This window comes from Leptosomus discolor, chromosome 18, assembly GCF_034619465.1.
Source record: "Leptosomus discolor isolate bLepDis1 chromosome 18, bLepDis1.hap2, whole genome shotgun sequence".
In the NCBI taxonomy this organism is placed as follows: domain Eukaryota; kingdom Metazoa; phylum Chordata; class Aves; order Leptosomiformes; family Leptosomidae; genus Leptosomus; species Leptosomus discolor.
In genome coordinates, this window is record NC_141408.1 from 8,927,294 (window position 1) to 8,943,918 (window position 16,625).

A 16,625-nucleotide genomic window follows, 5' to 3' on the forward strand; every position below is an offset into this window, starting at 1 on the left:
AGCAGGCTTTACTCAGTGCTGTCCTGTGTGCTCCACCAGACACGTCCTCCGTGACAGGGTGGGTGACATCAGCAAGTGTCTCCTTAGCTCTGGTACCCAGCAGGACAGGGTCAGCACAGACTTCTTCCTTCCACCCTACCGCCAGCAAGTCAGAAACACTCCTGCACCCAGCAGGTACCCTCACCTCTCCACAGGCAACACTCCGAGGCAAAGTCACTTACAGAGGTATCTCCCCAGGGAAAGATGGGCTTCAAGTGCAGGAAAAACAGCCTCCCAGCACAGGGAGGATAAGGTGGTTGCCTTGGAGATCCTCATCTCCACCGCAGTACAGATTAACCCCTTGGCTGCAGAGTCTAGGCAAGCAACAGTCGTTCCCCAGAGCGCTGGCGTAACGGCAGTATCCCTGAAAACCGATGCTGCCTTTCGAACAGCACCTGTGCAGTCCTGCCAACACCACACACAAACACAGGCGGTCATCGATGCACCGGCAAATTTATGTATCAGGGCTGGAAACCTTCCACTGGTTTGGAACTTGACGATGGACGTGAGTCCTCTGAAGAGAGGCATTACTGGAAGGCCTAAGGGCAGACCTTGCAGTAAATAACAGTAAAACACACAGACTTTTTTTACGAGTTGCCTCTGATGGCCATACATTTCTGCTCCCTCTCCCACTCTGCGAATCCAGAGTGGGAGATGCAGAGGGGGCTGATGCACCCCATCTCAGCAGTAAGTGCAGTTTAGGCAATAGGATAACCAGCGTGCACAAGAAAGCCTGATGGTCCGACAGCACCGACAAGTGAGGCTAAGATAAGTTATCTCTGCAGAGCTATCTAGCTTCCAAGAGGCCTGGTGGCCCTTCCTAGACAGATCTGCTACCAGAAACAGGCAGGAACCTGTGTGACCAAACCCACCTTTTTGCAATCCTGACAAAAGACCGACATGCTACCCAGCAGCCCCAGCAGTTCACCACAGAGCAGACACTGCGAGAGGCCGTTCCCCATCGCGTTTTTTCTCATGTTCTCCAGCCGCTCCACCAGGCGCCTACGGGGGAAGAGGTAGAGCAGGGGTCACAGCACTCACCTTGGAAACTGAAGCATATGGCACCGAGGCATGCCGAAAACTCGCAGACATGAGCTCCAGTCTCAGCCTACCTTTGCTTCCTCCGTGCCGTTCTGGGCCCCTTGCTGGGACCATATGTACTTTCAATTCAGCCTCTGCACTCAGTGTTTCCTATCAGCTGGCTCTTGATCTTCAGGGGATACAAACCCCTCTAAGTACATGTACTGACACTCACCACGTCTACTGACACTACAGCTGAGAAGCCTGACTCAGCTAGTGGGGTGCAGGGCAGACAACTCACAAGAAAGGCTTGATCCAACACCCTTCAGAAGTGCAGTGTCACTGGGGCCACACAGTCTCAGCACAATGATTTCCTGCCTGTAGAGCAGGGAAAGCCTTTAGTGCTCACTTCAGGGCAAGTCAGACAGCACCGGGAAAGGGCAGAGGAGTTAGACCTGCCAAGCCCTGCTCCCTTTTTACATACACTCCCTGAAAGCAGCACTGCAGGCACATGACTTGCCCACATCCCATTAGAAGCAGGAAGGCCAGGCTGAAGTCATCAGACCAAAATGAGCCCGGCTGCAGCACAGGAATGTCAGTAACTGCTCGCCGCCTCGTTCGACAGCCCGCTTGGAAGACAGGAAGCACATATGTATGCACAATGTCCATAGCAGCAGGACTACGAAAGGGAAGAAGGCAGGATAGGCAATTAGGATGCAGGACGCGGAGAGCATGCAGAGCAAGGCTGCTGTCTTGAGATCACTGCCCGGCATCCATTTGTAGATAGGGACAGTAACAGCCAGGCCATTTATCAGAGGCAGCGACCGGCCGCAGCCACTCGCCTGCATGCAGCTCGGGGAGGAAACGCCATCCTGCTCTCCCTGCAACCCCACGCTCATTAGCACTAATGTCCCATCAACCAAGTCCCGTACTGAGAAGGCGGCAAGGTCTGTTTGAAAGAGGTGCTGCCTATGGTGATGAGGTCAGGCAGCACAGCCAGGCTGAGCCATCATTAGTGGATTTATGATCCTTGATTTCAGCACAAGAGAACTCCCAGGAGTTAACAAAGGCATTTCAGAGAATGCTTCAGCACAGGAGCAGCAAGGCTATAGCCTTCTGCAGCTACACCCAACAACTGCACAGGAACGATCAGCCCCTTGGGGTCGGTGGCTGCTGCTGGGGTCTCTCGTGCATCACATAAACATCACTGTCAGTTCTCGTTAGCCCTCACTAATGTGCACTGCACAGGGACAGAGTGAAGGGCAGGGGCAGGGAGCTGGGCCTGCTGGACATGGGCTGGGAGTCACTGGGGTTTCCCGTCTCACAAGCATGAAACACTGCTGGGAAATGCTGCAGGACCGCCCAGCTCCCTGGCTTTAAAGGCAGCCAGGGTAGGATGACCACAGACACAGCCGAGGTCAGGACAGAAAGCAAATGGAAATCTGCAGCAGCAAAAGGACGCCCGTAAATTAAATAACTCAAGCTAGCAAACCCCTTCCAGAGGGCTCGGCCAACTAGAACAAACTCATTCAATGCTCCAGGCAAAAATCCCAGGGGGCTGCTGCAGACAAGGGAAAACCTAACTGTGCTGCCAGCAGCGGTTTCTGAGCCATGCTGTCCACTAGCAGTGAGTGTAGCTGCACAGCTTGGCATCCTCCCTAGCCTCTTCCAGAGCCACTGGGGCAACTGCCCTAGCACAGGTTGTATTTACCAGGGACTGTGTCAGTGGCTGCAACCACAGCAAGCCCCAAAGCTCAAGGAAGGCAGGAGAAAGGCTTGAGACATGGAGAGAAGGAAAACAACACATCCTATGTTCATCGCCTCCAAACAAGCAACATGGGAGGGGACAATAACTGACCTAAGGGATGCTCTGACTGATGGAGGCTGAGCTCAGGCAGCCAGGAGAGCCACTCCTCTGTCTGCGCTGACCTTTCCTTCTGAGGGAAGGGGACAAATGAACGTGACTGTACCCGATGCGCTGCTGCTCAATGATGTCCAATTTCTCCGCCTTGCGGATGACTTCCAGAATGACCTCAAGTTCCTGCGGGCTTAGAGCCTGCATCTTCCTCTGCTTCTCAGTCTGGAACGTGTGCACCGACCAGCCCGTCTGGAGCCTGTGGGAGGGGGTGGAGGGAAGAATTATGCTGCTGAAAGGAAAGCACAAAACCCCTCTCTGCTGCACAGGCCAAACCTGCCAGGCACACAGAGCCCACGTCAGTCTTCCACCAGAGAAGTCTGTTCCCTCGCTAACACCCAAAGCAGGAGTCTCTTCTCACTGACCAGATCACCACATCGCTCCTCCAGCAGCACTGAGTGCTGCGCTGCCCTCTCATTTCCCTTTCTGCTCCGGCTTGAGTTTTACCCCTCCATGTGCTCACTCCTGTTTGGCTCTGCCCATAAAGAAAACTAGCACACCTAGGCTGGCTGTCCTGGGGGTACCTTGCAGAGATGGGTGCTGATGCCACACACCAGAAATGCCAACAGCAGACTCCTGAACAGAGATTACCCGCACCCTCCTCCCTCCAGATCACACGTTTCTAAGGTCCTCAGTTCAAACACACACATCACCAGGCACACTTGGAAATACAAATTTGGCAACTTCCTCCCTTGATCTAACCCAGGCCCAGACGAGGACTTTAGCAAGCTATTTCCCTCTGTGCCTCACATACAGCAGCTGACATCTCTCCTTAGCTCACTTGGGGACAGGCAGGAGCTTTCACAGCTCAATTAATTACCATTCAGTAGGGGTTTAGAGGTCACTGGATAAAGTCACGGCTGCTAGCAGAATGCAGGGCACTATCAGACACAGATGTCTCAATGAGGCTTTCAGGTGAAGGCTTGAGAAGTGGCAGTGGTGTGCACTGCTCACAATCATGCAGTCCCCTCAGACACAGGGCAACCTCCTGTTTTCTAATACTCTGCAGCAGGCTGACCCCAGAGGTTCAGACAGGAGCAGAGGTGACAGCAGCAGGGAAGGAAAGCATCCAAAAAACAAATGCAATTCTAGCGCTTGACACATCTCCATCCCTTTTGTCTTCAGGTTATGCAGTAATTTAACTTCAGGGGAAAACAAGATCAAATGACAAGTTCCTAAAACAAGAGTGCTGGCAGCTGGGGAATGCTATCAATTATATTTAGGGTGCTGCAGAGAGAGATACAAGCCTGCCTCCAAGCCCTTCCTTTCACTCAGGGGAGGGCTGGTGGGATGGACTCCCACCACACACCAGCCATGCTGCAAACTCCACTGCAGGCTGGCAGCTCCAAGCAGCAGCCAAGCACCGAGCCCCAGCTTAGCAGGCTCCTGTCCCACCCCAGCAGCACACTTCTAGGATACAGAGGGGTCTGTGTGACAGGCAAACTCCTGCCTCCCAGCCAGGCTGGGGACGAGGCTGGTGGGCCAGTGCTCCACATAGATACCAGGCCAGGGCTGAGGCTGGAAGGAGGAAAGGAGGGTGGCAAGGACTCACTTGGCACGCAGTGCCAGCTGCCGGTCGTTGGGGCACACCCACTGGCCAGTCCCGCTGCCAAAAATCGTGTCGGCCATGGCACCAGGCTGGGGAGGAGAGGCAGGGATCACACCTGTAAGAAGCAAATGCCAGCATTGAGCACAGCTGCCACTCCACCCTCATAAAAGCACCGGGCAGCACATGGCACAGCCTTATTAACCATCCTGAAAGGCCACTCTTCTGGCAAGTAAACAGAGGTGATCTGCTGGCGTCGCACACAGTGGAAGCAGACAGACTCTCGCCCACAGACAGCAATAAAAACATACCATCATCCTCCTAAAATATAAGCCAATGCCTTCAAATATCTTGAAGACAAGGCTGGAAGTTTATATTTTATGGTACTCTGAAAAAAAGCCAGAGACTCTTTGTCAGTTCTGATTTTTCATTTCAAACTAGAGAAAAGCGTTAGTTTGTAAGAATAATCTGCCCATCACCTCTAGAGCCCCAACGCTGCAGTACTGACAAAGAAAGCCACTCTAAGGAACACAAAGAAGTGACAGTTGCTTTTTTTTTTTTTAACTCTTAATGGGGTAACAAACAAAAACCCACGCAACAATCAGCATGAATAGTGGCAAGTCATTCCGTTCATTAAAACTGCCTCCATAATAGCCTGATATTTATAACTACAGCCTACAATAGCAGCTTGTTTGCATTCTCTGATGTTTAAGACAGCACCTCTTGCAGCAGATCTCCTACTGCAGCTCCTGTAATCAGCATGGTCACACCAGTGATTCCTTGTGTTCAATGACAATTTCACTGTGGACTGATCCGTAAAGGCAGCAAGGAACAACTTCCACGTGCTCATGGGAGAAACACATCCCCAAAAGAGACCTTGCAGCTAAGCAGTTCTGAGGCCCACCAGCAGCTCAGATGAACAGAAAGCACCAAGGGACAGACACAGACAAAAGATTTTGGTGGAAGCAAAACCAGTCTTGATGTACTGAGCTTTTCTCCAGCTGGATTTGCTCTTCAGCAGAGCAAGTGTCTCCCAAGCCCTAATGCACAGATTTCCAGGTATTAATACTTACCTTCCCCAGAACAGACACTTGCCAGCTTTGAAACCATACCTGCTGGGCAGAGATAACGTGTTCAATGCTGTTTGGCAAACACAAATCAGATACAATAGCAGGCAAGGTATACCACCTGCCAACTGTGCAGCAGTTCCCAAGAAAACACATTTTCCAGTCTCAATCCACAGCACACTTACCCCAGCAGTGCCCATGGTTCAGCGTGCTGCACCTACACTTGCTATCTACTGCCGACACACAGCGCTTTCTGCTTCTGCGCCAGGCACGGAGGCATCACAGGCTGCATGGCCTTGGCCCTCTTACACAGGCAGGCACACACTTGTGCAAATCAATCTCTCTCTCCCTGTGCTGAGCTCACATGTGCCACACATGCTGCACTCACCCCCCGGCACAGAAACACTAACCCATGCTAGAGAACTGACAGCTATCTCCTGCCAAACCCCGTGTCAGCCTTGAAAGCCAAAACGGTTAAAACAATGAACCAGTTCCCTCCTCTGTGACCATCCACTTTCTGGAGAGTCTGAAAACTCAGCACTTACAACAGGCAGGAGAGAAGAGGTGGAATTCCACACAAAGCACAGATTTCTTTCAGTGCAAGGGAACAAATGTACAAAAAGGGTGAAGGCTCTTAACAATTCAGCATAATGCTCAGCAGCACAGTTCAACTGTACAGCAAAGTGAGGCATGCAGGAGAGGGGAGGCTGCAGGGAAGGTTTGGCAGAGAACGAGGGTTAAGATAGGAAGCACAGACAGAAGTGTCACACAATTTTTTAAACCTGTACTACATTAGATAAGGTGATCGCTTTTGAAAGGAATCATCTCTAAAAGAAATCCTTGAACCCTGACATCTTCGATTTACCTACTACTTTCCCTGCTCTGCTCAGCACCACGCATGCTGTGGGTTTGCATTTCCATTTTGCCCCAGAACATCTTCTGCTCTTTTCATCTTCTTCACGATCTCAAGCGAGGAGAGAACACAGTCCCCGCACACGTCCCACAGCAGCTCACACACAGGCGAGCAATCAAGCATTAACAGCTAAAGAATACAGAGCCTCCCGCCTCCGGGCCAGCATTGGAAGCAGAGAGAACATACAATTTCACACAGAACGGATGACCTGGGATTTTCCAGAGATTTTCCAAGCCTGTGACGTGTTGCTAACAGGATTACACGCACATGTACCCCCCCCCCCCAAAGGCATATATTACATTACGCTTCAGATATACCACGTACTCTTCCCACCCACTCATGCACACCTAAAGAATAGCACAGCCCACACACTCAGCGTCCACTGGTGAGGCTGAAGCACTCATCCAGACCGATGTGACCAGCGCTTGGCAGCTGTGGGATGTTTAGCATAAAACGTAGAGCTGGAGATGAGCCCCATACCAGGGCCAGGGCAGAGGAGTTTACTTTGCCAGCAGCTGTGCTTTCAGGGTGGAAAGCAGTGCTGAATACATCTGCCCGTCCTCCGCAGAGCTTTATCTGCTCTAACAGAGCTGAAGGCAAGTCAGAGTAGAGCACATCAGCTAAGCATTTTTCTCAGGAGGGACCTAAACACATTCTCCAGCCTCATGCCACAGTGCGCTTTTCTCAGCACGACTGAACAAAAACAAGCAATGTCATGCTCTTTTGCCTCTTGTTACTCAGCATACGCTTTCTGTTCTCCACCATTCCCTCAGCAGCATCTGCAAAGAGAGAAGGAAAACACAACACAGACTAGAGATCCATCATATCCCAAAATAGTCTTCAGACAGATTATTCCCTAAAATACTTACAGGAGCATTTTCTTTTGGCAGCATTGGGTATCTGCTGCTCCCTCTGATGTAAACTGGCATTGCAGGTGCCTTTGCACCTTCGCCTCTGAAAAACGCCTGGTGTGGTTTGACACAACTGCCTCAGAGAAGGAAACAAGAACGACATGGGACTGCTGGCCACAGTCTGCTGAGGTGGAAACAGGAGCACTAGCAGGACTAGAGGGAAAGGAGTATCTTGCATGGCCACAGGAACGATGCCAGAGAAATGGCACCAGTATCTGGAAGGCATGAAGCATCCTCCCTCTTATCTCTGTACAGGACAAGAAGTACGGTGGAATTGGCCTAATCAGAAAGACTAAGATAGCAAAACCACGCCAGCCTAGGGAGTCATTTCTACGGCTGTGGTGAAACATCCCTTTCTTGCAGTCAGCCTCCACTGTATTCTCTCTCAAAAATGCTCCAGTTAGCACTTACCAAGCCAAGCCAACCCCTCCCTGTCCTCTGCTCCTCTCAACAAGCTAGCAAAGGGCAGAAGCAGCCAGTCTAGCAGTCAGAGAGCAAGAGAAATCCACAGCTCTTGGCCCTGCTGTAAGTACACTGCATACAGAATAAAGGAGAAGCACAAGTACTCAGTGTTACAGAAAGAAAACTTCCCACTCCAAGATTCTGCTTGTTACTTGAATTAAGAATTAAAAGATAGCTCTTATCGATACTCTATGACCTGCTTTAAAAACCCCTCCACCTGTTTGTTCCCTGTGATGGAGGAAGTCATGTGAAACAAAACCTCATTAAATCTGAGTCCACCTGGCTGCCCTTGGCACAGAAGCTAAGGGGAGCGCTGCAAGGAAGGAGCGCTGCCCCGCAGCGAGCCAACGTTCGCATGGAGCCAGGAGCATTTCGGAGGATGCATAACTGAGCACATCTCCGCCTGCAGCTCTGACGTAGCACTCCTTCTGCTCTCTCCATGATGAGACTGCAGCCAGAGAACAGGGCACTTGAGAACGTGACTTCGGCCTGCAAGGGAGAAGTCTGCTGGTAGGGTCTGAGCGAAGGGAAGAGCAGCAGGGTCACGCTGCTGACTTGGCCCCGCAGCCCTGCAGAGTGACCACAAGAGAGCAAAGCGAGCAGGATCCCTCCCGCTGGACAGTCCCCACTTGGCCTGGAGGATGAAGGCGGGCTGCAGCTGGCTGTGTGGCAGCATGGCCCCCAGGCACAGGCTGGGTAGAGGTGGGCACCCTTCCACCCCACCCCACCAAGCCACACAGCTGAGGACCCTGCAGCAGGCACGCCTTCCCAAAGCAGCAGCAGAACAGCAGCAGGAGGTGTTTCTGGGTGTACTCCTGATCCACGTTCTAACAACCACAATCTTCGGCACCAACTACAACCAGTGACTGCGATGTGCCATGTTGGCACATTCCATATCTAGCGCCCGCTGACAGCAGTATGCAGGCACAGCCCTTCGACACGATGCTCTTCAAAGAATTTCAGGCTCTTCTGTGAAAGAAGGCCAGTTTCCTCAGCAGAATAGCAACATGAACATCACGTATCTTTACCTTAATAACACAGCACAGTGTAGTGGGTCATGGCAAAGGTCCAGTGAGCACGGTAGATGAGATGTTTAAAGAAGAGTGTACACTTAAAGAGCAGATGCTTAAAAAAGAGAATAAGAATAGAGCACAACACAGCAATACTTTTCCAGAATACCCTCCCAACCTCCAGAGATTCCTGGATCATGCACTCCCTGAGCCAGGCTGTAGCTCTGTATTTAATACCCTCAACATTTTTCTGTCCCAAATTTATCAGCTTGCTTTTTCAGCTCATGTACACTTTTAGCATCCTCTCGCTACACCAAGTCCCTTCCCCACTCCTCCACCTCAAACACATTTTGACTTTACCTTGACTACATCAAAGTTAAAACTAAAGGGTCTTGTTGACATTGAGGTAGTCATTGCACTAGAAAACACCTCCTCACGGCAGCAAAAGCACAGCCTGCACAAGCCCTCCTGCAGCTGTCTGATTACGGGTGCCCAGAAAGCATGAATTCCTTGGAGCCCTGCAAATACAAAAATGTCCTATACAGGCCCACAAGGAGCTCTCCAGCCAGCTTTCATTTCCCTGGTTATTTCAGCTAAGCAACTCATGTCTATATTAATTTGTTTTTATAGGAAATTAATTAGGCAATTTTTTTTAAATACTTCATTTAAAAACTAAAAATTAAACAGCTGGCCGGAGACGAGTTCCCAATTCCCAAGCCGAGCTGTGCCGGTGTAATTAACTCGCCTGCTTCGAGAGTGTCACCTCCCCCAGGACTCCCGGCTTGCACCAGGTACCGTGCTGGCCTGGTTTTCCTTTTGGCTGCTGTTCCCTCAAAGAGGCCGTGTAATTACTCTCTGCTCCGTACACCAGACCCCATTATCCCTGGGAAACCTTAGCAACTAAGTGAGTGTTTGCTCTTGTTGCTATGACAGAGGATAAATGACTACCGTAGATAGATAAGGTCAACCCAGCCTCTGCCTCCCACCCACTGCCGGCCAGTGCCTTTTCCTCCCAGACACCAGTCGCGCAGCAGGGAGACAAGTGTGAGCAGGCAGGGAAAGGCTATTTAGTCCAGACACAAGTCTTCCCCCCATGCTTTAAAGACCCTGCTGCCACAGTGTGAAGCACACAAGTGTTTTAAAGTGACAGAATAACCCTTGGGGCTGTAGAAGCGTGGTAGAAAGACACCTGATTTTCAAGATACAGCCGAGTCTCAGAGCCAGAGAAGGAGAGTAACTGTGCCTTGTGCGAGTGCTGGCCTGCATCAGGGCTTTATAAAAGTTTTTCTCGCACACAAACCACTTTGAATTGTCCCTTCACACCTACATCTAGCAGCTGGACTGTCAGCCCCTCCAGTGGCAAAGGAGCCTGCTGTCAGCATTGACAATTTAGTAGGGCTAAGCAGCCAGGAAGCCCAAGAGAGCCACAAGATCCTCATCACCTTCCTGCTCCCCACTCTCAGGAAGGGAGAGAGCTGGGCCAGCGCACAGGGGCACAGCGGGGAAATGGCCTTTTGCCATTTCTTACTGTGACAAACCCACAATCAGTGTAAACCCTTAGTAGCAGATGGAGAGCCAAGCAACACAAGGAATCCAATATGATCAGACTTGACTTGCAGCTCTGCGGCTTGGGCCAACAGAGACAAGTAAAACACAATGTCCAAATAAACACCACAAAACCTTGGCAAGTTGTGGGACAACAACTTAAGAACCCAATCAGACAGACCTTCTCCAGTCTGTCTCGCCAACAAAGCTCAATCTAAGCAGTGCCAGCGCCAGCAAAATAGGGAAAACCACATTCAGAGCCATGTATTCGGAGCTGGTTGGCACAACCCAAATTAAACACAAACCGGCCACAGGACACAGAAAGTGAGAGGTGTCATTATCACGGACGGCCATCCAAAAGGAGCAAGTGAGGATGAGGTTTGGGGGGAAAACAAAGAAGATTCCAATGCACCAGAGCTGCTTCCCAATCGTAGCAGCAGTGGCAAAAAGCCTGACTGCTTTTAAGAGGGAGCTTGTTAAACAGCTTATAAAATACAATGCCCTGGAGGTCCATGCCAGTCCTATGAGTGGGAAGATAAAATCAGCTCTACAGGAAAACCGACATACGGTTCCAACAATCCCGTATTAATGAGAAGCGCTTATTAGCGTGGCTACTTGATAGATGATAAGCTATAAAGAACCAGTTTTTGCCCAAGCAAAGCAGTCTTCTGGCTCCCCAGCACCCTACGATGCTGGGGAGGAAAGCCAGCACTGTTCCACCTGCCAAGGTGTATCTTTATTTATCAGACTTTGGCCCTATTTCCTTCTGATCCCCAGCCAGGCAGGTGCGTTGTGCAACGTGAATAATTCATGAAGACAGCAGGCTCTTTCTGACTCACGTTTTGGGGCAGGTTGATCTGGCATAGGCCTAGGAGAAGCAAATTAGCATCTAAATGGCCAATTAGAGGGAATCATTTCACTATTCTGATATGCTAAAAAGCTCAGGAGGCCTTCTGCGGCTGGAGGCTGGCAGGGTGGAATCAGCACCTCCCAGCCTCCAGAGAAGCATCAAGTTTCTTAGAAAGAATTGGACACAGCAGGGAAGTGCTGAGCACGGGCCAGGGTTTGTCAAGGAATCCCTTGCAAGAGAACCGCATGCCAGCCTATTTCGTGAGTAACCTCAAGTGAACCAGGAAAAGCACAGTTCATGGCCGGTGCAGAAACTCTGTCGAGCAGCCTGACCCCAGGCCTTGCCAAAAACTTGCTATCCAGCATGGCGCCGAGCCACAGGCCTGCCATCGTATCTGGAGGATGAAACAGCCTTTCTCAGCATCCTTAAGCTGTAACATTGGTTTTAGGCATCCTAGGTAGCCTTTGAACAACACATAAGCACAGCCAGCAGTTACTCCAAGACCTCGATCACCCTGAACATTGTCGGTATGAGCAAAAAGAAAGCCATGGATTTTGACCAGACACTGGGGAGTACCTGACCCAAGCTGCAGCAGACTGAAAACCCTGGGGGTGGACACTGCATGTCATTCTTACTTGCACATACAACTGCATCCATCACCCAGTGTCAGAGCGCCTGAAAAAACCACGGCAATCCATCCTCCACGGGATGCACGTGGCTGCTCCCACCATGCAAACAGCATGACATGCACAAGCCCAACAGCTTGCAAAAGCTTATCGGGGCTGATAATTTTTCGATGGATTCAGCCTCCCACTTCTGGCTTGTTCCCCCCCCCCACCTCTGTCACATTCGGTTACCTTCAGGAGGCTGAATTCCACCTGCGCAGCTCACCTCGCTGCGTTTCTGGACTGCTTTCAGCACCGTTTTAGGTAAGACTCTCTCACCTGTGGAGCTCTGGGTCTGGGTGCCTCAGCCCCCCCCCCCCCAAAAGTTGCTCCTTTGCCCCAGCTCGCCAGGGGAAGGGGCCGTACCCCACGGGCCCCGGACACAGCGGTTTCCCTGCAGGTATCCGGGCAGCCTGTACGTACCAACACCTAAAACTCTGCTTCAAACTCCGCTCGAAGCGCCCGTACGACCTCCCGGCAGCGAGCTGCACCGCCCGCTCCCCCCGCCGCGGCCTCCTCCCCGCGCACCCACCTGCCCTCCGGCCCGGCCCGGCCCCGCCGCCCCGGCAAACCTCGCCGCCGTCTCCGCCACGGGCCACGCTGGGACGCGGCACGGAGCCGCTCCCCCCCCCTCCCCGTCCCCTTCCCGGGACAACACGGAAACGGAGCGCACCTGCGCCGCCGCCGCCGCCACCAGCCCCGGCGCCGCCGCCGCCGCCCCCCCGGCGCCCCCCGCGGGCCCGGGCACCCCCTGGCGGCGCCGCGTCGCACCCGCCCCGCCAGCGCCGGCTGCCGCCAAAGCCCGGCCCGGAGCGGCGGGGTTCGGAGCGGGGCGGCCCGGCAGGGCTGCGGGGTAGCGCCCAGGTGTGTGGTGCGACCGGAGGGCCGCGGCCCGGAGCCCCAAAGCAGAGTGAAAACACACTAAAAAAACTCCGCAAACCGACCCAAACTACAAAGGAGGAAAGCCGGTAGCAAAAAGAAACCCAAACAAACAAACAAACAAAAAAATCACCCAAAATGACTCCAAAACAAAACAGAGAAAACCAAAACACAAACCCACCCCAACAAAACACCCCAAGTCCCTAAAAAAAACCCACTCAAAAGAACAAAAAAACCTAAAACAACAAAAAAAGCCAAAACAACAACAAAAAACCCAAACCTGAAACAAACAAGCAAAAAACCCCATCTAAATAAAACAAACGCCCCCCAAAACCTCTCCAAACTACAAAGAAGGAAAGCCAGTAGCACAAACCCACCCAAACCCCCTGAAAAAAAACCAAAAAAACCCTCAAATGGCAAAAATCCCCAAACCCAAAACAATGGAAAACCACAAACCCACCCAAACAAAATGAGCCCCTAAAACCCAAAAAAGCCCCAAAGCAACAAAAAAGCAAACCCAAAATAAAAAATCCCACAAACCCACCCAAACAAAACACCCCCGCAAACCAAAAAAAAAACCCAAACCCCAAACCAAAAAAACCCCAGAACAATAACAACCAACCAAAAACCCCAAACCCCAAAGCAAAAACCCCAACCCTAAGAAACAAAACAAAACAAAACAAAACAAAAATCACAGCAAGAAACAGCCCCACCACAATAATTGATTTTGCAGGGGAAAACCAAAATAATTCCAAACAGGAGCACCCCGTAGTGAGGCAAGGTGACCTGCTGGGACAGGGACAACTGCAGGGAGCTCATAGCTTTTAAAAACTAAGGGCCCAAATCTGCAGAGTGGTCCTAGTAACAGACACCAGCTACTGAAGGTTGCCTGGGATCAGCAGCAAAATCTGGTCTCGTTTTTTTTACAATAAAGCTATTCCTCCCAGGGCTGCTGCGGACAGGCTGCTCATGGCAGTAGAAGCTCAGTCTGCAGGAAGGGTTGCAAAGCAGGTACAGCGTGGACCCAACGTGGACCCAACGTGGACCCAACGTGGACCCAACCTGCTTCAACCAACCCACTGTACAGCGAGTGAGGGACCAAGGGGCTGGTGTGGCTTTTCTTCTGCTTTCAACAGTTGCTTGTAGCCTGCTCCCTCAGGCTTCATCAGAATCAGACACGTCTTGCTTTGCATTTTGCAGAGCTGCACGAGTGCTAATGACTGTCCCATGCAGCACAGGGAGGGTGGGGAGCGGGGAGCAAAGCACTTGGTGAGGTGACAGCCTGGGATCATACAGTGAGCCAAGAGAAAATAACAGGAAAACAATTATTCCTTTGCACTAGCCTGTGAATAGAGAAATTAGGGCTCATTACTGGCTAAATGTCCAGTGTACGCACTGAGTAAATTTGCCATGTGACAGGAAGGGAGGGAGAGAAAGGAAAAGAAATCCGCAGCCTGTGCTTTTACTGCCTGTTCAGAGCCTGCTCTTGAGAAACCTGGTGGCCGTGCGAGCCCCATCACTTCCACACATCCACGAGACCTCACAGGACAAGCTTAGGGACCCTAAGCCACCTTTTAGTCAAATCGAGTTCAAGTCTGAGTATATATTTTTGCTTTTTGGTTTAGGCAAGTGTTGAAAAATACATTAGAGGAGCAGTGTTTGCATTAATACAGAGTCTGTGTTTTTGTGGAAGAAAGCACTTGAAGATGACATTTCGCAGCAGGGCAGTCCTCCACACAGTCAATAATATAAATAAATTAAGCACACGGTTCAGCCAACTTCAGGAAAAAGATAAATTACCTTATTTAACCAGCTGTACTGGCAGGAGCAATAAGCACAGGAAACAAATGCATCTCAGAGCCTGTGTCCCTTCTGCTGTGGAATTTGCTCGTCAGGATCCCCACAGATGCTTCAGAGTCCAACTGCAAGGCTGGGCCTTGATAGCTGGAAGTCACAGAGAATAAATATGAGATTACATTAAAAATTTAAAAAGGCTAAATATGAGTTTTATCTTGGTAGCTTGAAGTTGATTTTTAATATACTCGTTTCTCAGAAAGCAGGCACTTCCAATTCCACCCGAAGAACCCTTCAAAATCTCTCTTTTATCAATGACAGGTTTCACTGAATTATTCACCAGATCACAGCTGCCAGAGGTCTTACACATACACACGACAAGGACTGTAACGGATAGCAACCTTCTCCTGCAGGCCGCTCCGCGACGCTGACAGTTGCACCGCAGATGCCCCAGGCCGATCCAGTCTCCTTTCAGCACGGCACAGCACGTAACCGCACGCTTGGAGGAGCCTTTCTGTGTCGCCCTCGGACAGGCACATTTCTCAAGAAATGAAAAATAAAGACCACCGTTTTCAGAGGGACGCTAAACCCGTGGGCATGACGGTGTCCTCCAGAAGAACTACAGACGCCTTAAAGCAGCCCTACTGTACAGCACAGCAATCCTAACTGTAACTATCCTGGAGTGCTACAGGACATGATTCCCAGTTTGGACACTGGACTGGTAAGCAGGGGTCTGGGCTCCCGTTCTCAGCCGTGTGCTGCCGGGCAATCAGAGCTGAGGCGTTGCGCTGCTGGTCTGCTTTCCACAGTTCGGCTGCTGTTTCTGGTTAGATCAGAGGTTCCTGCGGGTAAGGATTCTTGTCGTCTATCTGTCCAGCATTTGACACAAGAATTTGAGATGGACAAGTAATGTTTTAATATACAAATAATAATAAGAGTATTAATTATGAGCAATTTTAAACACTTAGAATAACCAACAGCCAAACTGGCTGGCTGCTTATCTCTGAAAGACCATTTCCTAGGGACACAGGCTGACAACTGGCAAGGAGCTGCCACAGTCAGAGATGTTTGGCACGCCCTTCCCATCACCCTGGCCGCTCCAGCTCTGTCTAGCTGCTTTACAATTCACAGCAAGAAGGCCAGGATTTTTCTCCAAGCTGTTACTCTGATTGCAATCCTCTACTATTTGGTCCTCAGTGATTTGATTTGATTTTTATTCGTCCCTGTAATTACTGTTCCTCAATAAAAAGGTCAATGATTCAGTCCCTAATCTGAACAAAAAAAACCCCAACTTGCCTATAGAGCACACCTGCTTGAGAATGTGTAAGACAAGAGAAGCATTTAAAGAATACTGATGCTTCATAGCAAGTTAAGCTGCTTTTTTACCTGTTTTAAAGATAAACTCCCCATTCTGATCCACTGCTCTTTTTCCTTGCACGAACAAGTCTCAGGTCTAATTCTCTTTTCCTTGTCCAAGGTAAGCCTACAGCATCAACTATAGCATTTCACAAGAAGACTTCCTTAGCAGCCCAGTGCAGTAGGTCTACATGCAGTTTCAGTGCATCTGTGGGACAGGAAAATTACGCACATTTTGAAGTGAACTGGTTCCACTGGGAAATCTAGAGGAGTTTCTCAGTGTAGTTGCATTTGAAGCCAAAATGTGCACCAAGAACATCCCCCCCACCCCCCACCCCCTCCAAAGAAAAGCCATATAAGTTAGAACCCAGCAGCCATGGGTTACATAGATTTAGGCATTACTTTGGTGTCCTGATAAAAATACACATAAACATATACACTACAACTGTGACAATTCACTTTCTGACACCAGCTTAGGCTGGGCTTTGAATTTAAGACTTGCAAGTTTCCTTCCTTATGTCACCAGATCTATATAATTGCTTATAAAATTACTAATTTTTCCAGTCAGGATGTAGGGCGTGTTCACAAATCTCCTCTCAGAAGCACCTGCCTGTTGCATTACCTAGATTTTATACTGAATTAGGGGTCATCAT

General features: G+C 50.5%; 1 protein-coding gene across 1 annotated transcript in view; it reads right to left on the reverse strand.

Annotated features, from left to right (window-relative positions):
• Positions 1 to 4,603, reverse strand: part of RPH3AL (rabphilin 3A like (without C2 domains)) — a 31,015-nt gene extending 26,412 nt beyond the window's left edge. Inside the window, exons 1-3 of the mRNA XM_009958640.2 lie at positions 4,527 to 4,603; positions 3,030 to 3,173; positions 912 to 1,041 (exon numbers count right to left, since the gene is read on the reverse strand). Of these exons, the coding sequence (XP_009956942.2) occupies positions 912 to 1,041; positions 3,030 to 3,173; positions 4,527 to 4,603 (351 nt within the window). The remainder of the gene's footprint in view (positions 1 to 911; positions 1,042 to 3,029; positions 3,174 to 4,526) is intronic.
• Positions 4,604 to 16,625: the final 12,022 nt, after the last annotated feature.